A 26,823-nucleotide genomic window follows, 5' to 3' on the forward strand; every position below is an offset into this window, starting at 1 on the left:
GTGAGCTATGGTGGAATAACATAATTGTAATTTCGGCTCCCGTGTTGAAAATGAATTTTTGATTATTTGATTATTCAGTCTCTCTGAACCTTAGTTTTCTGTATCCACAAAGTGGAAATAATAGGCTTATCCTATAAATCAAAGCAATGTAGGGGCATTCAATTTGCTGACTCTAAGCCATTTATAAAACTGTAAGCTGCTGTTGTTACTGCTGCAAATAATTGTGATGATAAGTAATGACTATGATTGTGGTCCTGGGTGTGGGTTTGTGAAGCCAATGGGCTTATTTTCTGCTATATCTGGATGCTTCTTTGCCTGTGGCCACCCTACTTAGAATGAAACTCCATCAAAGCGGGGCTTCTCAAATAGTAATGTGCATGTGAATCTCCTAGGGACTTTTCTGAATGCAGATTTGGATTTACTAGGTCTGGGGCAGGGACTGAGATTCTGAGTTTCTAGGACATTCCCAAATGATGCAGTTGCTGATGGCCAAGACCCTCATGTTGAGTAGCAAGACTCTAGATTACCTCTGGAAGCCTCCTCAAGGGACCTTTCTGTATCTCATGGCTTCTGTGTCACGCACCTGTGCCTAAGGAGGACTAACTCATCCTCTGAGGGCCGAAAGCTTCCATGCCAGGCCTACGCCTGGTCTTGGAGCGGGAAGCCCACCTGCTGCACCCAGAACAAGAGCCCCATCCTGCCGCAGCACCCTTTGGTTGCTGCCACACACAGGAGGCAGCCTTTTAAAAAAATGTTCTCCTGTTTGTTTGTTCCACTTCCCCTTAAGCTCTAATCTTTGGCTCAGAAGGCATCTTCAAAGCTTGGTGTGGTCAGTTCACTAGCCTATTTGAGTCCGTCTTTGAACCCTGGGGCACTGGTCTGAGCCAATCAAGTCCCCAGAAAATGGATTTCTAAACCCAAGGCACTTGCCCTATTTCTAAGAGCTACACGCAACTCAACCAGTGCGAGTAATAGAAACAATAATAACTATCATTTACTGAATCAGGAGCTACATGCCATAAACTGTTCTAAGTGCTTTAGCAACACCAACCCTCTTGCAATTGAAAATGTGGTCCCAGAACCAGAAGAAATCTCAGACCCCACCTAGACCTCTTGAATCAGAATCTGCATTATTTTAACAACAAAATTCCTAGGTAAAAATCCTGGGTTCAATGCTAGTTATGCCACTCACTAATTGTGCAAACACTCTTTTCTCCCTTGCTTTCTGTCCTCAATCCCTTGGTCTCATTCAGTTTCAAGGTCACCTTGAAAAGACCCCAGGTCTTTCCCATTGACAAAGATGTTTGAGAGTTCTCTTTGTTGCCCAGGATTGGTGGTCAACAACTGTAAGACTCACTCCGAGTGGCCAGAGAGGATTCTTCCTTCAGAGAGAGCAAGGGTCCAGTTGGGTCCCTTCAGGTGAAGAGCTTACAGAGTAATTAGATATGATCCATCAGCTGTTAAAAAATAGAATCTCTTTGTATTATTTATATTTACATCTGTAACTGTAGACAAAAAGGAAGTTACCCTGAAAGAAATAACAGACCAGTAAGTAATTGGGCCTTCAACAGAACGAAAAGCCACATGTCTTATGTGTATTAATGACCTTTTCTCTCCCTTTGCCAACTCTCATGTGCTTATAAACAAGTAAATAATAATACATTCCTTGGGCATATGACAACCTCCCCAGAGTTCATGTGGAAACACATAGGTCTTCTATTAATGGCCCAGCCACTATACTAAGTGTTTTGTGTACACATCTTGTAATTCCCAGAGCAACCTGGTGAGGTAGGCTCTTGGTCCCCATTTCAAAGATAAGAAAACTGAGACTTAGGGGCCATAAATTGGTACCCCTACAAATTCCAATTGCTTAAGAAGAGCTTGAGAAGGGGGAAGATAGCTGGTGGCTTTACCCTCTGTTGTCCTGAGCTATTCCCTTCTGGTCCCCAGCTTCCCTGTCCCCGTCCACAAACCAAGGCCCTGTAGGTGTCTCTGTTTTTTTTTGTTTTTTTTCTCGGTACACGGGCCTCTCACTGTTGTGGCCTCTCCCGTTGCGGAGCACAGGCGCCGGATGCACAGGCCCAGAGGCCATGGCTCACGGGCCCAGCCGCTCTGCGGCATGTGGGATCTTCCCGGACCGGGGCACGAACCCGCGTCCCCTGAATCGGCAGGCGGACTCTCAACCACTGCGCCACCAGGGAAGCCCTAGGTGTCTCTGTTTTAAAAGGCATTTTGGGGACTTCATAGTGATCCCACCCCCTTCCAACTTCAGAGGTTTGCCAGAGTATTTGTCCCAACCACGTATGATATTTCACTTCTAAGGAGTTTAAGAAAATTGATTTTCCCCATCTTCTTGTTTCTTTACTGGTGTTTTGTACTCCTTCCAGCTGGGAGTTCACAGGAAGCTGAGCAGATGGCCTGCTCCACTCTGAGAGATTAATTACAGGGTTAAGCAACTAGAGAGTGGCTGAGTGGGATTTGGACTTGGTTCTGTCCCACTTCAGAGCCCGGGCACCTGAGCGCTCTCCCGCATTGCATGTGAAGCCTAGGGCTCCCCCTTCACCACCTCCTTACCACATGCCTCTGGTGGGAGGCATGAGAATGAAGGTGCCCAACGCCCCCAGGCATGCAGCCCCAGTTTGCACAGTCAGAGCTGGCAGCACTCCGGCTCAGGGTCACGGATACAGAGGCTGGGCAGTCTGAACTGTTTATGTCCAGGTATGGGCACCAGTACCTCCTTTGTCTCTGCTGCTCTGACAGAGGATGACAGTTGTTATTCCAGGTCCTATGACTGTTTTATACCGAATCAGAGAGGCACTGACTTCAGGAAGGAGTTATGAGGTCTCTCCCAGACATGATGAAACCTGTGTGTATTTTCTTTCCACATTTTATTGGGCTGGCGCCACCCTTCTTCCACCTCTCACTGCCATCATGGACGTCACTTCACAGACCCAAATGGCCTTACTTATCCTCTAGGCTTTGGCCTAAGAAGGCTTTTGTGAGGATTCCTCTCAGTATCTCACAGTAGAGGATAGTCAAGAGGCTGATGCAGATATCCATGCAGGTGGGAATTGAGAGAAAGCAGTGAAAATGTGATGGAAGGGACTAATTCTGGAAATAACTGGTGGATGAATGGGTGCAAAATCAGCCCAGGACATAGAGGAATAACAAATGCCTCCAAGATTTTGGATCTGGGGAAGTAAAGGTGGTGCCCTAAAAAGAAAGGGCAAAGTTAGATCCAGTTTGCATAGCTTGACTCTGAGGTGCTGGGATGTTCACATAGACACTCCCAATAGAAGCATCAGGATTGGAGCTGAGTGAGAGGTCAGAACTGGAATTACACATTTGCAAAGTCATCTGCTTAGCTGTGATGGCTGCCGCTTGAGATGAGCTTTTCTAGGAAAGAGAGATGAGAGAACTGAGACTGTAGAGTTCAGGCTCAGGAGCTGCAACGAGACTCAGAAGCCAGTGCCGTTGCTGGAGAGGTAAGAGGAGAGCCAAGATCGTGTAGTGTCCTGAGCCTGGACTCAGGGGAGGTCCATGGTGTGGGGCTTAGACTTGTAGATTACCAGGCTCCCTCTACATGACAATTGCATGGTGATTTTAATGCACCAAATCATAATGTCCTCAAATCTATCATTAGCCACTTTGGCATAGCTTTTTTTTTTTCCTGTTAAAGGTGGCTTTGACTTTGTCAGCAAAGATCGTCTGCTTAAATCATCAAACATAGTCAAAAAGCCATTAACTGCATAATTAAATACAAAGCAGTTCCTGTACAGCCTTGTCCACTGCTAGATTAGATACATCCCGTAGGTTGAATTCACATGGTAAGTACCTACTGAGTACTTGACTTGACATAGCATTTGGTCAACAAGTGGGACACGGTGAATCCTAATGCCTTCCAGGTTTTGGTCCCATTTTAGTTGAAAAGGGGAAATGAGTTTTGAGTTTGTGCATAAATTTAACTCTGGTACCTAGAGTACAAGAAATGGTGAAGAGAATGGACTTTGCAGTCAAATGAGTCTAAGTCAGAATCCTGGCATCACTACTTAACTACCTGTGAATATTTAGGCAAGTTACTTAACCTCTCTGAGTTTCTTCAGCTGTAAAATGGAATACTTAATCATAGTCAGGCCAGAGTCACTGATAGGACTACTAAAGGAGATACTTAATAAAATGTTTGCAAGTAATGCTGTCAGTACCATTAGTATTACCTTTTATGGGAAAAAAAAAAATTCCAGGTCGGTATGTGTTTTTCTTATTAAGTGACTTTGACCTACCCAAAGTCTGGTACAGGTCAGTTCTGCAATAATATGTTCTAAATCAGAAATAACACGCACAAGTTTTCTTTTAAGTCATAGAGCTATTTTAATTGATGCTCATATCGTCACAGCTTGAAAATGTGATTATAATAACAAACAATAATAAAGAGTGCATTTTCAACATGAATTTTTAAAATATATATTTCCTTTCTTTAAAACAAACATAATTTTTAAAAATATCAGAGTGTTTATGATTTGGAGTCATGGTTACAGCCATGTCGCAGTTTGCCATCTGTTCTTGTCCAATGTACAGGTCCAAGTTAGGGTCAGAACTGCAGATAGACAATAAATGTCTGCTGGTCTCATACAAAGCTCTTCTCAGTTAGACTGTGCTTACACACACAATATATTAATATAAAATGAATGTACAGTTAAGCATATGAAAATCAAAGTAATGCACTATATTAATAGAATAATGGATAACAACCACATGATTGTCTCAATAGATGCAGAAAAATCATTTGACAAAACCCAATACCCTTTTACAGTAAAAACACTCAACAAAATAGGAACAGAAGGGAACTTCCCTAACCTGATAAAGTGCATCTATGAAAAACCCACAGCTAACATAATGCATAATAGTGGAAGACAGAGTTTTTCACCTAAGATCAGGAACCAGACAAAGATATCCATTCTCACTACTTCTATTCAACATTTTATTGGAGGTTCTAGCCAGGGCAATTAGGCAAGAAAATGAAATAAAAGCATCCAAACTGGAAACAAAGAAGTAAAACTACCTCTATTATCAGATAACATGATATCATATATAGAAAAACCTAAGGAATCCACTAAAATACTATTAGAACTAATAAATGAGTTCAAGTTTGCAAGATACAAGCGCAGTCATATTTTTGTACACTAGCTATGAATGAACAATCTGACAGTGAAGTTAACAAAAACTTTCATTTACAACAGCATCAAAAATAATAAAATACTTAAGAATAAATTTAACAAAAGAAATTCAAGACTTGTGCACTAAAAACTACAAAGCATTGTTGAAAGAATTTTAAAAGACCTCAATAAATGGAAAGATCTCCTGTGGTCATGGATTTAAAACTTAATATTGTTAAGATGGCAATACTCCCCGAAGTGATCTACTGATTCAGTGCAATCCCTATCAAAATTCCAGCTGCCTTTTTTTGCAGGAATTAATAAGCTGATTCTAAAATTCACATGGACTTTCAGGGACCCAAAATAACCAAAATAATTTTTTTTAATAAAAAGTTAAGAGGTTAGAAGACTCACATGTCCAATTTCTAAACTTACTACAAAGCTACAGTAATCAAAACAGTGTGGTACTTGCATAAGGACAGACATATAGACCAATGGAATAGAATAGATATCCCTTGCATGTATGGTCAAATAATTTTCAACAAAGGTATCAAGACTATTCAGTGGGGCAGTTTTTCAAAAAATAGTGCTAGGAAAATTGGCTGTCCACATGCAAAAAATGCATTTGGACACTTGCCTAACACTATATACAAAAATTAAGTCAAAATGAATCAAAGACCTAAAAATATGAAACATGGGGGAAAGCATCATGACATTGTATTTGGCAATGATTTTTGGATATGACACCAAAGGCACAGTCAACAAAAGAAAAATGGGCAAATTGGACCTCATCAAAATTAAACATTTTGTGATATTCAATATCTTATAATAACCTATAATGGAAAATAATATGAAAAATATATATATATATAACTGAATCACATTGCTGTACACCTGAAACTAACACAATATTATAAATCAACTATACTTCAATTTAAAAAAAACTTTTGGACTTCCCTTGTGGCGCAGCGGTTAAGGATCTGCCTGCCAATGCAGGGGACGTGGGTTCGAGCCCTGGTCCAGGAAGATCCCACATGCCGCAGAGCAACTAATCCCACAAGCCACAACTACTGAAGCCCGCATGCCTAGAGCCTGTGCTCCGCAACAAGGAAGCCACCACAGTGAGAAGCCCTCACATGGCAACGAAGAGTAGCCTCTGCTCACTGCAACTAGAGAAAGCCCACGCACAGCAATGAAGACCCAACACAGCCAAAAATAAATAAATTGATAAATTAATTTTAAAAAACACTGTGCATCAAAGAACACTATCAATAAAGTAAAAAGGCAACCCACAGGATGGGATAAAATATTTGCAAATCATATATATAATAAGAGATTAATATCCAGAATAGATAAAAAACTCAACAACAACAAAACAACACAATTCAAAGATGGGCAAAGGACTTAAATAGATGTTTCTCAAAAGAAGATATACAGGGACTTCCCTGGTGGTGCAGTGGGTAAGACTCCACGCTCCCAATGTAGAGGGCCCGGGTTTGATCCCTGGTCAGGGAACTAGATCCCACATGCATGCCGCAACTAAGGAGCCCACGTGCTGCAACTAAGGAGCCGGTGAGCCGCAGCTAAGACCCAGTGCAACCAAATAAATAAATAAATATTAAGGAAAAAAAAAGAAAATATACAGATGGCCAATAAGTACATGAAAAGATGTTCAACATCATTAGTCATTAGGGATGTGCAAATCAAAACCATAAGATACCACTTCATACTCACTAGGATGGCTATAATTTAAAAAAAAAAATTAAGGAAAACAAATGTTGACCTGGATGTGGAGAAATTGCCTGGGGAATGTAAACTGGTGAAGTCCCTGTGGAAAACAGTTTTGGCATTCCTCAAAAACTGCTAAACATAGAGTTTTCATGTGATCCAGCAATTCCATTCCTAGGTATTTACCCACACAAAAGTTTTTACACGAATGTTCGTTACAGCATTATTCATGATCGTCAAAAAGTGGAAACAATGCAAATGTTCATCAACTGATGAATGGATAGATGATATTTGGTATATACATAAAATGGAATCTTATTTAGCCATAATAAGAAATGAAGTACTGATTCATGCTATAACACTGACTAAACTTGAAAAGATTATAAGTTAAAGAAGCCATACACAAAAGGCCACATGTTGTATAATTCAGTTATAGGAAATGAACAAAACAGGCAAATCCATAGAGACAGAAAATAGTGGTTGTTGGGGGCTGATGTGAGTTAGGCCATGGGGAATGACTGCTAATGTGCAGCGGTGATAAAGATGTTCTAAAACTGACTATGATGACAGTTGTTCAACTCCGTGAATGTACTGAAAAACCACTGGATTGTACACTTTCAAAAATGAATTTTATGGTATGTGAATTATATCTCAATAAAAAAAAGAATGGACACACATAGCTCAGCAATATTTTAGCATGAAAGGATTTAACTCTTGAGACTAGTCTGACGTCTCAATGAAGTTTGCTGATAATGCCAAGCTAGAAGGGATACGAATGTTCTCTTCATAGAGGGAAGAGCTGCAGAGCTAAGAACAGCAAATTTGGGGTGGGTAGGGGATGGCTTTTTTTAAATGGGGGAATCCATTACTACAATGTATGGGAAGATGTGATGGATATTTCTTTTCATATGAATAAATGAGGGTTTTTTGAAAATGTTTGATTATTGGTGGGCACCACACCAGAGGGTACAAGTTGCAGGTTATAAAAACAAAGCAAAAGTTTCCGTAGCCTGAAATGGTTTGATATATGACTAAGTCTCTCCATCTGGCTTCTAAGATCAAAGGCCCCAGAATTCCTTCTTCCTCTTTGAAGTGATGAATTCATGATGATAAAAAAAACAGCTAACTACTGAGAGCTGAATATGCACTAAACATTTTACATGCATTTTCTCATTTTAATTTCCCTATCATCACGGTGACATGGTTGTAGAGAACTTACCCGAGGTCATGCCACAAGTCAGTGCCTGAGCTGGGCTGCAGCCCCACACCTGTGTGACTCCCAGGACCTCACTCATAACCACTGGATTATACTCTCTGTTTCCCTGTTTTCTCCTTCTGGGGGAGATTCCCCCCAAGAGTTTACAGCACTGGAGGTTCTAACCACACCAAGTAGGGAAGACAGTGGAGTAGAGAGGACTGGGGGGAATACCCTGGACTGGGAGTTGGGGGCCAACTTTGCCAATAATCAGCTCCATGACCTTGGACAAGAAGCTTGACCTCGACCTCTCAGAGGCATAGTTTCCTGATTTGTAAAGTGTAGAAAATTTGTCCCAACTCTCCCTGAATGTAGTCCTTCCAGCTCAAGCATTTGGTCCAAGTCCTGCCTCATTTACCTACCACTGGGAAAACATCTGATTGTCAGTTGTATAGAAACACTGAGAGAAACAAATCCTTCAAGTCAGTGTAGGGTGATGATTTGGGGAGCCTGGACTTTGGTGTTAGACTGATGTGGCACTGCTTCCATCGCTAATCTCAGGGTGATATTGAGCAAGTTCTGTAACCTCTGTCCCCATCAGCTAAAATGGGTATAATAGCATAGGGTACTATGGCATAAAGTGCTTGTGAGGACTGAGTGAGACCTCTTTAGGGAGCTTAGTGCAGTTCTTAGCATACAGTAAGTAGTGGTTATTATATATTTAATAATATTATAATTTATTTAGTGTTATTACTATTATTGATGGTTATAATTATAAAATAGAGACACAGAATGTCCCTTAAGGGTAATTAGCATGTGTTTAAGTAGCTCAACCAGATCAGACTCTGGAGTTCAGGTGGCCTGCTTGGGCTCTGTTCTAGAACTAGCCACATCTACTGGGTTGGCCATCAGGAATGTGCTGCTGGGTACAAGGGCATTAGATTGTCACTGACACTCCAGAGTTTCCCTCCTGTTAACTTGGAGTCAGTAATGCCTGTTTCCTCTTAAGCACGACATCTTATTATAGCTTACCGTGTGAATTTTGGCTCAATTAATTTTGTTTACCCAAAATAATCAGAAATAGATTGGTGATCAATGAGAGAGACTGCTAAAACATTTGGTTAATGTGCCGTGGAAAGAAAAGAAATTACTGCTCCCTGGAAATTTCCCAGTGTGGGCAGGGAATTTTTCCCTCTTTCAATGTTATTGGAAACATAATAAGCACATATAATGATATATTTACAAATTCTATCACAGTTTTATTTCTAACAATAAAAAATAGTTAAAGATAACAATGACTACTAAAGAGCCATTAAGATCCAATATTAGAATACTAGTTTTAGAGTTGGGGAAATGTGCACTATAGAGGAAGTTGGGTTTTTGTTTTTCTTTTAAGTTTAGAAAAAAAGTATGTGTTCTGATCCTAATTTTGTAAATGTTATGTATATATATAGAAAAAATGTGAAATGCTACAACAAAAATATTAGCAGAGATTATCTGTGGGTGTAGGATTATTGATTATTTTAATTTTCTTCTTTATATGTCTAAATTTTTTATACTTTCACAGTGAGCTCACATTTCTTTGGAAATCAGGGTGCAGAGTTACTTTTTATTAGTAAGAATTCTGTCAGATTTTTTTCTTCTATGAGGCTCTTCAGTCCCATAAAGAGTTTTATCTGAATATGGCTTAATTCTCAATCTAGGCATATTGTTTTTTTCTTTTTTTTTTTTAAAGTACGACTTAGAAATAATATGCTTCATTGATTTTGTGAACTGGTAAAATCATGCAGTTTTGAGGACAAACCAGACACATTTGTTGCAAGATTGATTGTTACTCTGAAAACCAATAACAGATAATGAGAAAGAATCACCAGTTAACTAACCTTTCTCTAAACCCATTACTTCCCTGTTGAAAGCAATTTTCAACTCTGCCTGAGATTGTGTCTTTAAGCCAACTCTGAATCATTCATAAAATGAAATCAACATCCTTCCTCTCCTGTCTTATCTTATATAATTGGAATTGTATCACTCAAAGGCTACTAAATGTGGAGTTGATGAATCCAGTGCTTGTTAAAAAAATAAAAGGATTGTCTACAAAATGAATTCAAATAAAAGAAAAATGTATAGGGTAGATATAATAAAAGTTTTTCCTACTTTCTTCCCTAATTGTAATTTGAAGAAACTTTTCAAAGCCAGTATTGCAATATTTGGAAAAGATCTGAGCAGCTCAAATGCCAAACCAGTTTGTGCCCATGAGAAGATTAGAATTTTGTTCTCTGGATGAATTTTTCAGATACCATTTTGATATATTTTTTAATACTGTCAAACCTACATTAGAAAAAAGTTTATGAAACAGAACTGTGCAATATATAAACACTTTCATTAGTTTGGTGTGTACTAGACAGATATACAAACATATACCTACATTTATAAAATTCTTTTTCCTCCAATAGGTTCATATTCCATTGTTCCCAACTTGCTTTTTTTTCACTTAAATTTTCAATTTTAGTACCTATGAATTTACCTCACTTTGTCTGTATTTTTGCAAGAATTTCTGTCAGATAAAATCCCAGAAGTGGAATTGCTAAGACAAAGGGTATACATATTTAAGTTTTTGTTTTGCCTTCCAAGAAAGTCTGTGCCCATCACACCACTCACAGAGAATGAGAATGAAAAATAGCATTTCAGAAGCAGAGCTATGTGGCAGGTTCTCCCAAAGGTTTTACCTTTGTAAATATATACATACATACATACTAAGCTACCATCAAAATATAATGCAAGTACTATATTCTATTTTTCATTAAAGTCAGATTCCTGTAAGGTATAATCCTGCCTAACTTTTCAACCACCTCTCTCCCTACCCAGAAAAGACTCTGTCTCTGTGTGTGTGTGTGTGTGTGTGTGTGTGTGTGTGTGTGTGTGTGTGTGTGTGTAACAGAGAAAAACAGAGAAACAGACTCAGCAGGAAATCAGGGGAATCCTTCTCTCCTGCAGAAGATCTCTCAAAATGTTGACCATAGTAGATGGTAGACTTTTGGAGTCAGAGCTGAATTTGAGTTCCAGCACCATCTCTTAGTAGCAATGAGTCTTTAGCCAAATTGCTTAACATTTCTGACCCTCAATTTGTCATTTATAGAATAGGGGTAATCACGCTTGCCTGACAGTGTTCTTTATAAAAATTAAAATGTGTTACTTCGTGCAAAGGGCTAATAAATGGTGAGGCACAAGAGCTAGGTGAGTAGCTCTTGTTGAGACACCAGAAAAGGATTAGGGTGACCAAGCCAAGAGCATCCTGGATGGTAAAGCTTTGAAGACTTTTGCAGAAAGACTTGAGGAAATAACATTCTAGTTAAAATATGCTATGTAATACTACACCTTTCCAACTTCCATCCAATATCTTCCCCTCCCCCACCCATATTATAGTAGTGTTTATCAGTCTCTTCTCCTAGGATGTTCAATATCAACAAGGATCTTTTCTTATTCACTGAATCCCAACATCAGTGTAGTCTGAAACAAAACCTGGCACATAGTAGGCACTCAATGAGTGAATGAAGGAATTTCTGCTTAACCTTTCTTAACCCCATTGAGATATATTGGCAGCTAATAAGGCTGGCCCCTGGACACAGAGCACGTCCATGGTGACTCAGGCTCAGCTTGGTGTAATGCCGAGTACTGGGCAAGGAGCCAGAATCTTCCGATTCTCTCTTAGCTTTTACCAGTTCCAGGGCTGACCACTCACAAGCTGGATTCTTCAGCAAATCTCGTAGCAATTTAACTAAGCTTTATGAAAAATACGGTTAGCCATGCCAACCTATCATGGCTCCCTCACATTATGTAAGAGATTTTGTGAGATTACTTGGTAAACTCTAGACTTGCATATGAGACACAGCAATAAAGACCTTTTGATAGGGACCAAAAGGCAAAAAGAGAAATCCATGGGAAGTGGCAGGTTTTGCTGAGCTCTAGGCCAAGCCCAAGGCTCTTCCGTGGGCTTGCACCTAAACTAAAGTTTCTGAACAAGTGCTAACCCTGAGGGAGGGAGCAGAATTCTAGGGGTGGGAGTTATCAAAGCCACAATACCCAGGGCATTGGGTGAAGAGTTATCAAGGAAAAGTACTTATCCAGTTTAGAGGCTTTTCTGGATATTTCTGGGTTGCACAATTTGTGGACAGCCCCTGGGAATGGCAGTTTATAGGCAAGATGAGGGCTTTCTGATCACTAGAAAAGAAGGAAGGAACCAAGGATTAAGTGGATGTCTCTCATAGCAGCATCCCTCAAGGGAAGACTTGGCCCAGACTCCCCTCCTTCAAGGTGGGGCGATCGCCTAGATTCACCGGGAGACCCAAAAGTTTAGGCTGTACATTTCTTCATGTATATGTTTGGATCCTCCTACCACCCCCATTGTTCCTTCATGAGCCACACCTGTTCTCTAGTGCCTTCTGGAAAATAAAGCTTCCTTCATTTTCTACAGTGATGCTCCATCTCTCTTAATATATGCTACAGCCATCGGCAATGACTTGCAGTTTCCTAAATAAACCATGGTCTCTCTCACCCTTAGACCTTTACATAGATCTTTACATATTGCCTTTGGCAATATGGCGGACTAAGGTTCTTTGGTTTTTTTATTTTTATTTTTATTTTTTTTTTGTTTCATCTCCTGGTTTATTTATTTATTTATTTATTTATTTATTTATTTATTTATTTATTTTTGTGGTATGCGGGCCTCCCTCTGTTGTGGCCTCTCCCATTGCGGAGTACAGGCTCCGGAGGCGCAGGCTCAGCAGCCATGGCTCACTGGCCCAGCCGCTCCGCGGCATGTGGGATCCTCCCAGACCGGGGCGCGAACCCGGTTCCCCTGCATCGGCAGGCGGACGAGCAACCACTGCGCCACCAGGGAAGCCCCATCTCCTGGTTTATTAACTAGCCACAGGCCACATCAGTGACATAGGTAGTCTCATTCCTCTAATATTAGTTTTTAAAGTACGATTATAACCCAGCTATGTACACCAACATATTCCTTTCCAGAGGATTCTGTGTTTTCAGGGTTACTGAGGTGTAACATAACCAGAAGCTATGATTCCATATTGATTTCCAGATCAGAAAATGCTTTATCCCTCCAGGTCACTTTAACATCACTATTAATACACATATGGTAAAAGCAAGTTGCTTTTGCAAAAAGTTTAGTCATCCCAATGTCAATCTCCTGGTGTTTGGTACTGCTTGTAGAAAACGTTACCATTTGGGGGAAGCTGGGGGAAGGGTACACAGGATGTCTCTGTTATTTTTCCAGTTTCCTCTGAGACTACAATTTAAAAATTAATTTAAAAAATGTTACTCATAGAATAGAGGATAAATATTTCAGTTCAAATTTTAAAACGAAAATCTGAAAATTCTTAGGAGAGCTTGGGAGTCATCTAACAACTGTGATACCTCAGTCAGGGGAAGGGTGAAGCCCAGTGAACAAAGGCTTATTTCCTTCTAAAGCTCCTTACTAACTCTGGCAGTGCTAAACATGACATGGCATGCCGCTCTGGTCTCCCCAACTCCTAGACCAAGGAGGCTCTGAATTAGCGTGAGCTCACAATCAACAGGTGAGAGGGAGGCCCCCGATTTTGTGAAAACGCAGGGAGAGAGCAGTGCAAATAATTTATTTCTGTCACTCGGCGTTTGAGGCTCACTCGCACCAGCTGCACAATCCCGGGCCAACAGTCTGCCGGGGCTCAGAGTCCGATCGGGACCCAGGGTGGACTGGGTTTCATCTCGCGACTTCTGACGGCACCAGCGGGTCGGCCTGGCTCAGGGCGAGCTGGTCCTTCTCCTGCTGCAAGACCTGCTTCTCCCACAGTGCCTGGTCCACCTGATCGTCGGTGAGCACCACGGGCTTGGGCTTGTACTTCTCGTCGAAGAGCCGCTTGTTGGCCTCCGAGTGCAGCTGGTGGGGCCCGACGGCGCGCAGATGCGCCGGCAGGTGCAGGAACTCGTCGTCGTTGACGTCGCAGTTGCGCATCCGGGCCCCCAGCACCCACCAGCGGCCCACGAAGCCCACATCCAGGATCCGGTCCAGGAAGTCGACCCAGCCGGGCTGCAGGTAGCGGCAGCGGGCCTGGCAGAGGCTGGCCTGGGCGTCGAAGGGCGTCTTGTACACCAGCGAGCGGAGGCGCCGGGCTCACGTGGCGCAGGCAGCCGCGGCCCCGCAGCCAGTGCAGCAGTTGCACGAACGCCTCCGGGTCGCGGTTGCGCGGGGCGGGGCGCCAGCAGCAGAAGGGTCCCTGTCGCGTGGAGCAGTTCCTCCTCAAAGGCTGCCGCGCCGCCCAGCAACCCCCCCGTACACGGCCACCCGCCCGCACGGGTCGGGCCCTCGCCGCCGCCGCGTCCCCGCAGGCCTCAGCGTAGTCCCGGAGCAGCGCGCGGGCCCAGGCGGCCAACCGCGCCCACACGCCGGGCTTTGCGGCCGCAGCGTCGCCAGTCTCAACGCGGCTTCGGGGCCAAAAGGGACTAACGTTCTTTGGAACCACTAACCCCACAAGCACCCGAGGCCCTGTTTCCCCCATTGACAAAACTTTTGAGGAGACTGTAATTCCCATGCAAATGATATAGAGATAGACAGCAAGGTTGAAGAGAGCTGCTGTGTGCTGTGATAGTATATGCCCCTCGTGGAATTTATTAAAGGCTCTGAGAAGTCCTGCAGTTAAAATAGAAAGAAAGAAAGCTTGTTTAACTTTGTTTAACCCAGTATGTCTCTAAATTATTAACCAAGGGATGGTGTTTTGCATAAATTCAGTGTTACACACTTTGGAAAATACCCGTTTAAAGCATGGGAACATTCTTATGAATTTATAAGAAGGAAAGGAGAGGGCAATTTTGAGTTTCTATGTGCTCCATTCTAATGTAGTTGTAATGCAGTAATTGACGTGATGGTTCCATTCTGAACAAAGAAGGGAACTGTCCATGCTCTAGGGTCAAATCCTTACCTTTGGAGTTTGAAGAGTTCATTTTATCAGATCACTGCAAGTAAGCAAGCACAAGAAGTTGATTTATACTAACTGAAATCACTTGAGATGCATCTAAAATCCAGAAAGACAATGTGATATTCTGTCGCTACATGAGGTTATATCCTGAGTGATCAAGAACACGAGCTCTGAAGTCAAAAAGACCCTGATTCAGATCCCAGCTTCCTAGCTTACTATTTATGTGACCTTATGTGAGCCTCACATAATAAGGCTATCTACCTCCTAAATTAATCCATATAAAGTACTGAACTCGGTTATCAGGGAAATAGACTTGAAGACACTGTGTCTCACAGTAAATTTTGCTAGGCTGTTAGAGTGTCTAGAGATACAACCCTGTTCTACTGTAGAATAACTATTAACTGGAGAACATGAGGCTGAGAGTAAACATTGACTGTAAATGAGATCGATAATTATATTCACCAGATATTTTCTAAAAATTTTTTCACAAGAGAAGAACTACGGTTGCCTGTGGGATTAATGAACTTTGCTCCACAAATAATGAGGAATGATCAGGGGTCACAGAGCTCCTGGGTCTTTAATCCATCATAGAGTTGCCCCTGTTGCAGAGAGGGAGATCTGATGGTGACTTACAGCTGAGAGTTGGGGCAATGTGGCCTGTGAATAGGAAGGAGGAGATTAAAGGGGAGCTCAGCAAGAATGAGGGAAAGCAGGAAGTATTTTTAACAGCTGCTGTTTAAATGTGGAACTTGAAGAACACAAAATATGTCCCAAAAAGATTTCTGGGATGTTTCTTTGTGGTGCATGATACAAAATCCCCAAGTAATCCTGCTTTAAGGAAACCTACACTAAAGGTCTACATTATGTTTCAAGGTTTCTAACCTCAGATTTGTGTTTCCTTTGAGTGTGATGCCGTGCTTATATTGAGACACATGGGGCCACTACATTTATTCGAGTTACACCTACCAGGCTTCTTTTTCTTCTTTTATTCAAATTTGTTTAGGTCTCCTTTATTGCTATTTCCCACAAATAACTACGTGCTTCTTCATTCATTGTAACATCATGTGATTCATGTCTCAAGATACATTGTGATTTATAATATATCATCTTATATTATTTACATATTTTATTACATTATCTCTTCTCTTGCATATTAGATAAGCAGCTGTTTCATAAGATTTGGGAGTTACTTTTATTTCCTTCACAGAGTGCTAGGCTTTGAAATCAGGTCTTAGAGCTGGTTAATTCTGGGAAGACTTCCTATATATGGTTAATTCCACTGTACATAAATTATCAGTGTCAGAAACTGCAATCTGCCTCTGTCATCATTCAGGCTACATTCTGACTCAATTTGGGGGAAATCTGGTCACTTTCTCAACCATTCAGCAAATTGGAGAGTGAAGCCACGTAGGCTTGATTTGAGTACCTGTCTTATTTTAATTATTTTCAAATATGAGCTTAGAGAGAACCAAATATGATTTTGTATTCCAAATCAACACTGTGATCTAAGAACCAGGAGCTCCCAGGACAGACCTGGTTTCCATTTTTCTGTTCCATCCACATCCTTATTGGTTAATTAATTTGAACGGACTGTGTGGCCCGATTGTTGGATCAGAAGATATGGTTGCCATACTCGCAGAGGAAGGAATCAGGGAAAGTAGACTACCGTTTAGGGAAGGTATGTAATGAAGGGTAAGGCTAGTTGGAGTTTAAGGGATAAGGGAAGTTTTACTGGTTTGTATTTAAGGATAAGGGAAACTAATATCTGTGTAGGCAAAGAAGAGTCAGTGGGAAGAAAGGGATTGAAGGTGGAGATATCCACGGAGGCAAAGTGAATTTGTGCTAAGGGAATAATTTTGAGCCTATGAATGAATGTCTTTGGTACTTCTATCTAATGCACTCATTAATTTCCCTCTCGCTACCACCTTCTTATTACCAGTTGTGGAGCAGAGAATGAGATTTATTTATTTTATTTATTTAGATACATCTCCTCATTACCTATTTCTTCCTTACTTGTATAGGTGGTTCTGTCCCTGCATACCTCCAGGTAAATCTCAGTGGAATCAGAGTCTTTGAGGGCTGAATGTTGGCAGAGCAGACCGTGAAGTTTTGAAGCCTGGTGTGCAGAGGGTCCCTGGGTCTCCTGCCTGTTCAGACATAGGGTGCATATGCCTATATGTGTACAGGCCTCCTCCCCCTACTGCTTTCTTCCCTCTTCCATTTAAATTGCTGTGTCCATGCCCATCTGCGTTTCTTTTCATGGTGATGGTTAGTCCCGGAGGATGAGGGACTACTTCACTGCTACTCTGCAGAGTGTCACAGTGAACTGGTTAGGGAATGGTGTGCTAGATCGGTTCTGCTTCTGAAAATAGGAAACTAAGCCTTCCCCTACTCCCAAGGAGTGGGAGGGGGCAGGCAGGAGAGATATCAGAAAGGTCTCCAAAACAGGAGAGATAGTATAGGACTATTCACCAAGCAGAAACTTCAGTTGAGAAACCTATAAAATTTTGAATGGCTCTCAAGTAAATATCTGTCGTAGGGGATACCAGCCTTGGTGTAACAGTGACTTTTGTTGCTTTATTTCAGAACGCCAACCAGGCACCTCTATGGCCAATTCCAGTGCCCTCCCTTCAAGTTCAGCTGGGATCAGCAAGGAACTGGTTGATCTGCAGCCCCTCATCCAGTTCCCAGAGGAAGTTGCCAGTGTCCTGATGGAACAGGAGCAGAATATTTACCGAAGGGTCCTGCCGGTTGACTATCTTTGCTTCTTGACCCGGGACTTGGGCACTACGGAATGCCAGAGGCCCCTGCCCTGCCTCAAAGCGTCCATCTCAGCATCCATTCTTACCTCCCAGAACGGAGAGCATAATGCCCTTGAAGATCTCGTGATGAGATTTAATGAGGTAAGAAGCCACTCTGAGATGTTTTGTAATGATTTTTAAGCATTTCTCCTTTTAGGTTTGTTTGTTATTGATATCTCTGTTATTGATATCTGTCTGTCTGCCCACTTCCATGATGACTGTTTCTTTTCCAGGCAATGAGATAGACACACTGTTATCCTCCCTTTCACTTCCCTCCACCCTTCAGCCTAATTGAGACCGTCTCCATCCCATACCATGACCATGTCCACAAGCCTTCTCCCTTTGGACAACCAGTATCCCCCCGCCCCATTTTCTCTATGCCCTTGCCAAAATATTCTCCCTGGGACCATTTTCAAAGATTCTCCCCCTGTTCCTACAAGTGCTTTTAAGACCAGATGTCTCAATTTTGGGTTTAGCCAAGGGATCATGGGATCTGTCTAGCCCACTCTGTCTTCCACTATCAGACCTCCTCAGCAGAAATTAAACACTAATATACCTGGGTAAGGAGAGCTGGGAGGAACATGGTCGTGGGGGGCAATGAACCACCTCATTCCTGATCTCTGCATATCCCATCAAGCTCCTCAGCCCAGAAAGTGCCTCCATGGCCTCCAAGGCCTTGCCAGAAGCAAGTTCTAAAGAGGACAGGTGTGACCAGAGTCTGGGAACACCTAGGAAGGAGGCAGTGTAAGAGCTCTAGGTGCTCCCTGGGAGGAAAAGAGCCAATGGCTGGCCACCCTGTGGCCCTGGACCAAGGGTAAAGGACAGGATGGAGAGGAGGTTGCCATGCTGTGCTAGGGTCACAGGATGCTCCTCTCTCAGGCTTAGAGAACATTTTCATTCCATAGCATAACCCCACACCCAGACCTTTCTGTTCTATATTTTATTTCTTTTAGATTTCATTTCTTTGTCTTGAATATTAAAACACAAAATTTCAGTCTGTGTGTTTGGTGGTTGTTGGTTGGTTGAATTCCACAAATACAGTAGTTTCCTACTTTAGTCATTTCGTAAACTACCTAAATGCTAAGAGGATGCTCCCATCCTAGTTCGTATATATCTCTGATTGACAGAGGATCAATCAGCCTTTGTTACTTAAACACTTTCCAACTATAGCAGTTCACCTTGCAGCCTCCATAGCCTTCCAGTCATGACCCTGGTGATGGTTGTATCACAACAGTGATAAAGCCCAGTGGATGGAAAGTGTTAGAGGCTGAGCTCAAGCAATTCTGTATCCAGACATACCTTGAGCATCATTCCTCAAAGGGAGATCCATTATCCATAGGAATTGCTAATATCCATCTAGCACTGTCATACTAATTATTTAATATGTGCCACTTATTTGTTCCTCACAACAACCCTGGGAGACATATCCTTGTCGTTGACCCCATTTTAGCAAAGGGAAAACTGAGACATGAGGAGATGACGTTCTTCGCCCAAGGTCACACGGGTGGTAGGTGACAGCAGTGAGACTCAAGCCCAAAGAGTCAGGTCTCAGAGCCTGGGCTTTGAACCACAACAATATCCTGCCTCTCGCCTGTATCAGGCTCATACTGAGGGTGACACCTGCTAAATTGCAGATTCCTGGTCCACTCCAAACTGAGTAAGACAGACTCTCTGGGAGTCCACATGAATGCTTGTAAACCACACGGCCCCCAAAGTTGCCTTTTAAAATAAATCTCCTGATGTTCTTGATTTTCCTTGCTGATAAAAACAGAGTGGAAAATGAAAGTTCCAGTAAACTGGGTGATTTTATTAGTGGATTTTACTGTATATCATGAATTATTTTAAACTTCCTGATCGACTCACTCAAACATCCTTAGGACCCTACCCTTGTCCTTTGTCGCTATTGTTGTTGTTTTGAATTCCACCTGAAGTTAAAAGTGATTTGCCTGAACTTTAAAAAGCTAGTTTTAAGTTAGTTTTGGAGAGAGAAAACTTGGATCTCTTCCATTTAGTACCATAACTTTGGGAATCAAAGATGAAACAGTGATTTCACTAATTCAGAATTAGTGATCATATGAACCACAGCTGGGTTAAGGCATGCTTGGGACTATCTCTGAAAATAGTTTAGCTAAGCAACTTCAAAACATAAACAAGATTTCTGGGAAAACACCTAAACTACTTAAAAGAACAGTCTGTATTCAAGTATTCTCAAGCATCTATTTTCATACATATTATGCGTATGCCGATTAAAAAATCAGTCTAATGTAGTCATTACAGGCAGACCCCAAATGACCTACACTAGGCAAAACTGGGAGAGCTAAATTCTAGTTGTTTTATATCCTTTCAGGTAAAAAGGCTTCATTCCACTGAAAGAGAATTCTTAAATTCAGATTTCACCTATTTAGAATGGTCTTGCCTCCAAACTGGCGTGGCTTTACTTTCCATAAAGAAAAAGAAGAAAAGGAGCTAGCATTTAGGACTGGAGTGGACATTGTCACTTTTTTTTTCTTTTAATTTTATTGGATATAGTTGATTTACAATGTTGTGTTAGTTTCAGGTGTACAGCAAAGTGATTCAGTTATACATATACATATATTCATTCTTTTTAAGATTCTTTTCTCATATAGGTTATCCCAGAATATTGAGTAGAGTTCCCTGTGCTATACAGTAGATCCTTGCTGCTTATCTGTCAGTGTCACATTTTTTAATCCCGCTAATCCTTATGACAGTTGTGTAAGGCAGTTATTATCTCTGACTCACAGGTGAAGAAAGTCAAGCTTAAACAACAAAATAAATAATGATAGTATTGGACTGTGGTCCATAGAATAAAGTAAATATTCATGAGTCCATACTGATATAAATATATAAGTGAATAAATAAATCAATGGGAGGAGAGGAAGAGGTACAGCTCTTACTTTTTTTTTTTCGTTACGCGGGCCTCTCACTGTTGTGGCCTCTCCTGCTGCGGAGCACAGGCTCCGGACGCGCAGGCTCAGTGGCCATGGCTCACGGGCCCAGCCGCTCCGCGGCATGTGGGATCCTTCCCGGACCGGGGCACGAACCCATGTCCCCTGCATCGGCAGGCGGACTCTCAACCACTGCGCCACCAGGGAAGCCCCAGCTCTTACTTATAAAAGATTTCCAATTAATAAATGTAGAAGGGATGAGGGAAATGAGAAATCACCATTAGGACACCCCAGCAATAAATTGTTACAGGCGAGAACCACTGATGAATGCTAAAATTATTGAACAAAATATGAGAAACAAGATATTTGCATAGTCTCAAAGTATCTATTCACAAAATATGTATTAATTACAAAAGGAAAAATAGAACAGTGGAAAAGCCCAGTAGATACCCACCTGAAGTAAGTGCTCAAGGTCAACATGACCAGTAATAAGACACATTGATGTCTTCTTACTGGTCACATCTCCTGATGTGATGCACTCAGAAGGACTAGATACAGTCTCTATGACGTATTTGCCCCCCTAAAAAAAATAACCTAAATCTAATCATAAGAAAAAAAAAACAAAACATCAGACAACCCCAAATTGAAAGACATTGTACTCTTCAAAAGTGTCAGGGTCATGAAAGGTAAGAAAGGACAGAGGAATCGTCAAAAATTAGAGGAGACCAGGAGTCATGACAACTAAATGCAGTTTGGGATCCTATTAGATCCTGGACTAGAAGAAGGATACTGTTGGGGAAACTGGTGAAACTCTAATCAGGCATGTAGTTTAATCAGCATGGATGTATCAATGTTAATTTCCTGGTTTTGATAAAGGGACTATATTTATGAAAGATGCTAACACTGGGAGAAGCTGGGTGAGCTATGTATGGGAACTCTCTGTATTTTTGTAACTTTTCTGTAAATCTAAAATTACTTCAGAATTAAAAGGTTTAAAACAATAGTGAAGCTCAGAGAGGTTGAGTCACTTGTCCAAGGTCACACAGTGGTTGAATGAATGTCAGAATCCAGATGTCTGTCTTTAAAGTCTATTCTCAGCCAACTGCCTTGCCTCTCTGCTTGTTACATTATCAAGTTAAAGTTTGTAGTAAAACCAGAATTTCTGATTTTGAATTTAATTAGCCTTGTTCTCCTTTCCCTCTTCCCTCTCTCTCTCTACTTCTGTTCTAAACCTCCTGTGCATCTACCCTTTTTCTACTCCTACCATTTCTATTTTTATCGAATTTCCTATTACCACTCATTCATTCATTCATTCACTCAAGACTTATTTATTGAGTGCCTACTATTCTATAACGTTTTCTTTTTTAATTGGTGTGTCACACACTCTTTTAAATAAGAAATGAGCAATATATGATGAAAATTTACAACATTATTAGCCCATACTTTGGTTCTGTCAAAATTGGATACACAAAATAAATGCACTTTCCTCAGTGGAAGTAAAATATATATTTTTTGGACATGGGAGAATCTCAGAGACAAGAGAGAGACTACTAGCTGCGTTGCTAGTTACTTAGGAGAGAGGCGAATGCATTTGTTCATACATTCAGTCATTCAGTTAGCATGTTTTCAGCACTTCTCAGAAGCAGGAGACCATGGTGGATAAGCACTAAAGGAAATGAGTAAGAGTCTGCGGCTGCCAGAAGCTACCAGTCTTAAATTGTAGTCAGGCATGGGCACAAATCACTCCCAAAAGAGGCAGAAAATACATGCAGTGTGAGTAGCACAGACGGTGGGAGCCGAGGTGTCTAGGTGGGTGATCAGAGCTCTCTCTGCTCAGCACTGGAGTTTGCGGCTGGGCCTTGAGGGATGGCTGGGATAGAAGGGGACCATCACGGGAAAGGGAAGGAGGACATTCCAGACGAGAACACAACCAGTTCTTGTCATGAGCAAGAAAGATTCATGGCCTAAGGAGGCAGCTTGCCACTCATTGTCAGTAAAACCTGAGCATGAGCTAGAGGTTTCCCGAATTCTAACAACGCTTTACATAATGACTTAACTGTAATGTGGGGAAAGGGGGGAAAATCCCTGATTCCTCTCAAGCAATGTTGCTTAATGTTGGTCCTTAGGAAAATATGGTTAAAATGCAGTTCCAAGTACAATCATGAAATAACTGAAAGTGTTTGGCTTACATTAAGGAAAGCCAGGAGATAACTCATTTAAAATCAATTTAGACTGTGGCTTGGAAGCACTTTGTCTCCCCATTTCCCTGTCTCCTGCCCGATGTCAAGACTGGTGCTCACCAGAGTGACTTCTCTTTATCCTTGCGAGTAAACAGAAGCAGGTACAAGGGGCCAGCCCCCAAGCCGGTGGTAGTCAAGGGGGCCCTGGGGTGGGCTCGATCCTGCTCCACTTGGTTTGGGAGACAGGGCTTCCTGAACCCTTTTGATCTGGACACCTCTCTGTAGTCATATCCTTTATCTAAAGCTCAAAGAGCCCGTGTTCTCTCTTCCTCCCTTCAGGTTAAGCGGGCTCGCTTCCTGGCCTCCCACGATGTCTCTTCCTCTGACCGTCTCAAGTCATATTGTCCTTTTTCCCTCCTCTTTCTTCCTCTCTCCAGCCTATACCTGTAGTCCACATTCCTTTTTTTTTTTTTTTTTTTTTTTTTTTGCAGTACACGGGCCTCTCACTGTTGTGGCCTCTCCCGTTGCGGAGCACAGGCTCCGGACGCGCAGGCTCAGCGGCCATGGCTCACAGGCCCAGCCGCTCCGCGGCATGTGGGATCCTTCCCAGACCGGGGCACGAACCCGCGTCCCCTGCATCGGCAGGCAGACTCTCAACCACTGCACCACCAGGGAAGCCCCACATTCCTTTTGATCTTACTGTTTTTAAATTTCTCTTCGAATACATTCCAGAGCCATTTATCTCTTCTAAAAGGAGACAGGCATTTTTGGTAGATAACTTTACCACAGAGATCACACACTTTAGCACATGCATTTGAGAAGATATGAAAGGCAAATAAAGATTGAGGAACATCCTTACTCCCTTTGCGTTCATACCTTTTCTTGCGAAGGGCTGTGATGAAACATGATTTGGGGAGGTGGTGTATTCTGGGATCACGGTTCTGAGTCACGAGTTCTCAAACCTTATGCCTCATCAATATAGCCTCTGCTCCTGTCCTGTTGTTCACCCACTGATGATCTTTGGGGTTGGAACTCATCATGGTCTGCATCTGCAGCTGGTCCTCAAGATCCATCAACAGAGTAAATTTTCAGCTCCATAACCTACCACTGCCCACATCACTGCCAGACACTCTTTTGTGTAACAGTTGATTTCTCTGACTGAGGGCTGTTTTTCAGCTTCAAAAGGCCATTAACAGATTTACTTTTTCCTATGACCTGAGAGAGCAGTTTTTCTTGTCAGGTAGGTCTTAGCAAGACCATTCTCTGGGCTCCTCTTTCAAACCAGCTGGTCCAAGGGCAGGTGATGAGGCCAAGATTGAGCCCACAGTTATACTGAGACCCCAGAAGGCTCTGGAGGGATTCCACCTGGCTCTTTGCCCCAGCTGACCTTCCTCCACCCTCCTGTGTTTGGTCAAACTAAGCAGCCGTCAACCTGCTTCTCTAGCCACACAAATGTGGGCAGCCCAAAGTGACACTCAGTGCTGCTTGTTCCTTCCCTCTGGTGGGTTTCACCAGATGTCAGCTCAGTAGTTTAAAGGCCACCCTCTCTATAAAGAATGCCAAGGTGCAGCTTAACTCTCTGGGAAAGAGCATAAGAATAAATAAACCATCTGGCCAGAGAAGGGCTGTTTGGGCCTGTGTCCTTTCAGCCAGAATCCCTTAGGTACTTCATAAGAGATCATGATCACTTTGACAAATTCCAACATCTAGAATTCTGTCTGGTCGTAGCCAAGGAAAGACCATTTTGGCATAGTAAGGAAAAAGCATGACATACGATAATGACCAAATGTGTTCCTTCACTTGGTTTTGAATTTGTACATTTAACCATGTTAGGAAAGTTTCCTATCAAAGCTTTCCCCTCCCTCTTTTATGCAGAAAGCCAAGCAAATCATCTGTTCAGGTCTGCTGTACAAGCTTTTTTCCTCATATCTGAATACCCATGAGGTAAATTGTTAATAAAGCCCTGTCAGGGTAAGGGAAATTTCAATTCACTTTGGAAAACCAGATTTTTCCTTGGGAAAGCACGTCTCCCTAGAGGCACACCTCTGAGAGCAGAAATTGTATTCATTCCCAGAATATTTCATGGCACATTCCCCGGTTAACAGAATTTTAGTTCAGAAGTTTCTGGACTAAAAAAATACAGTAGGCAATTAAACCACAGAGACTCAGCTGTGCAGGGCTGTGTTCTAAGAGCAAGGTTATTTGTAGGGGGCTTATCTGCCCTGGAGTCTATTGACAGCAAATCATGTTCGGTGGTTCTTGGCAATCAGCACCCACAGGATTCTACTCAGTCAGCGTAACACTAAGTAAATGATGGGGCTGGAAATGAGGAGGGGCTTCACAGCACACCGTCATGCACGGTGCAGTTCTGGAGTCTGCTTGCCTGGATTCTAATCCATCTTCCCCCACTGTGGAACCTCAAGCCCAGTACCTAATCCCTCATCTTTACATGAGGATGTTAATAGTACCTACTTCACATGGTTTATATAGGAAGTCAGTGATGACCTGTGTGAGGCACTTAGTGAGGACCCAAGATACTCCTGGGTTCAATGTTAGTTACACAACGATACTAAAAATAACTGCATTTTCACAATAACTAGTGATAATAAATCCCACTTATTATTATTATTAATTATCCCCTCACCTAATGGATGAGAAAATGGAAGCATAGAGAGGCTAAGTAAATGACCCATGGTTTCAGAGCTAGTGTTTGAACCCAGATGGTCTGACTTCCAGAGCCAATATTCTTGCTTCATCTACCTGGTGCCATTGAATCAAAAGCCATAGGAGCCTTTTTTCCTCACCTTGGTCTCTTATTCTGAATGAAACCGTTTGCTTCACAACAAGATTCAAATATTCTTTACTATTTCAACACATATAACATTGTTAACCTCCTTGTTGACTCCGTGATATTAAAAATGTGGCATTTCCTTTGAACTGGGAGACTGTGGTCCTTGAAATTGGTAGGACAGTGGTGTCACAAGGTGTCTGAGAACATTGTCCCAGAAGAGGAACAGAATAAATTGTCATTTCGCAGTACCAGGCAGAAAAGGGATTTTAGGTCTTTGGCTTTTAAAGTTTCCTTTTTGGCTTTGAGGGCTCCTTAGCTACTGGATACCTGAGAATGTAGAATGCGAAAAGAAAATTTAAAATTTTACTTTATTTCTTTAGCTTCATTTCTTGACCACATCACCTCTGCAGTCTTTTTCCTCCTCTTTTTCTGTATTTCAATTTTGCATGAAACCTACACCCCCAAAAGTGATGGCTTTTGAAATTCAAAATCTTTAGTTACATCTGTACTCCTAGGAAAACTGGGAGTACAGTTTTTTGTGGATTTTTTTTTTTTTTTTTTTTTGGCTGTTCTCAGGCTGTGCTCAGAGTTGGGGCAGCAGGAGAAGGCAGTGAAGAGGGGCTGCTAAGCACCTTGTGAATCAGAACCTCCATGCCTGTGTTCATTCTTTGAGCATCAAACACGATTTCCTTTAACAGTGGCTTTCACTGATCAGCAGAATGAAAGCAATGAGCCTCAGAATATATATATATTTTTAAACATCTTTATTGGAGTATAATTGCTTTACATTGTTGTGTTAGTTGCTGCTGTATAACAAAGTGAATCAGCTATACGTATACATATATCCCCACATCCCCTCCCTCTGCGTCTCCCTCCCACCCTCTCTATCCCACCCCTCTAGGTGGTCACAAAGCACCGAGCTGATCTCCCTGTGCTATGCGGCTGCTTCCCACTAACTATTTTACGTTTGGTAGTGTATATATGTCCATGCCACTCTCACTTTGTCCCAGCTTACCCTTCCCCCTCTCTGTATCCTCAAGTCCATTCTCTAGTAGGTCTGCATCTTTATTCCCGTCTTGCCCCTAGGTTCTTCATGACCAT

At 42.0% G+C, this 26,823-nt stretch overlaps 1 protein-coding gene and 1 pseudogene across 13 annotated transcripts in view; one reads left to right on the plus strand and one right to left on the minus strand.

The window, feature by feature from the left end:
• The window catches only part of PLCE1 (phospholipase C epsilon 1), a 328,485-nt gene that overhangs the window by 174,838 nt on the left and 126,824 nt on the right, over positions 1-26,823 (plus strand). For all 13 annotated transcript variants that reach the window (XR_008616316.1, XR_008616317.1, XR_008616318.1 and 10 more), the window contains exon 4: positions 17,631-17,947. Coding sequence is in view for 8 of the 13 variants with exons in the window: in XM_055081396.1 (XP_054937371.1) it covers positions 17,631-17,947 (317 nt within the window). In the remaining 5 variants the exon portion in view is untranslated. The remainder of the gene's footprint in view (positions 1-17,630; positions 17,948-26,823) is intronic.
• Positions 13,832-14,627, minus strand: LOC112064230 (mitochondrial import inner membrane translocase subunit Tim29-like; annotated as a pseudogene).

This window comes from Physeter macrocephalus, chromosome 20, assembly GCF_002837175.3.
Source record: "Physeter macrocephalus isolate SW-GA chromosome 20, ASM283717v5, whole genome shotgun sequence".
Taxonomy (NCBI): Eukaryota; Metazoa; Chordata; class Mammalia; order Artiodactyla; family Physeteridae; genus Physeter; species Physeter macrocephalus.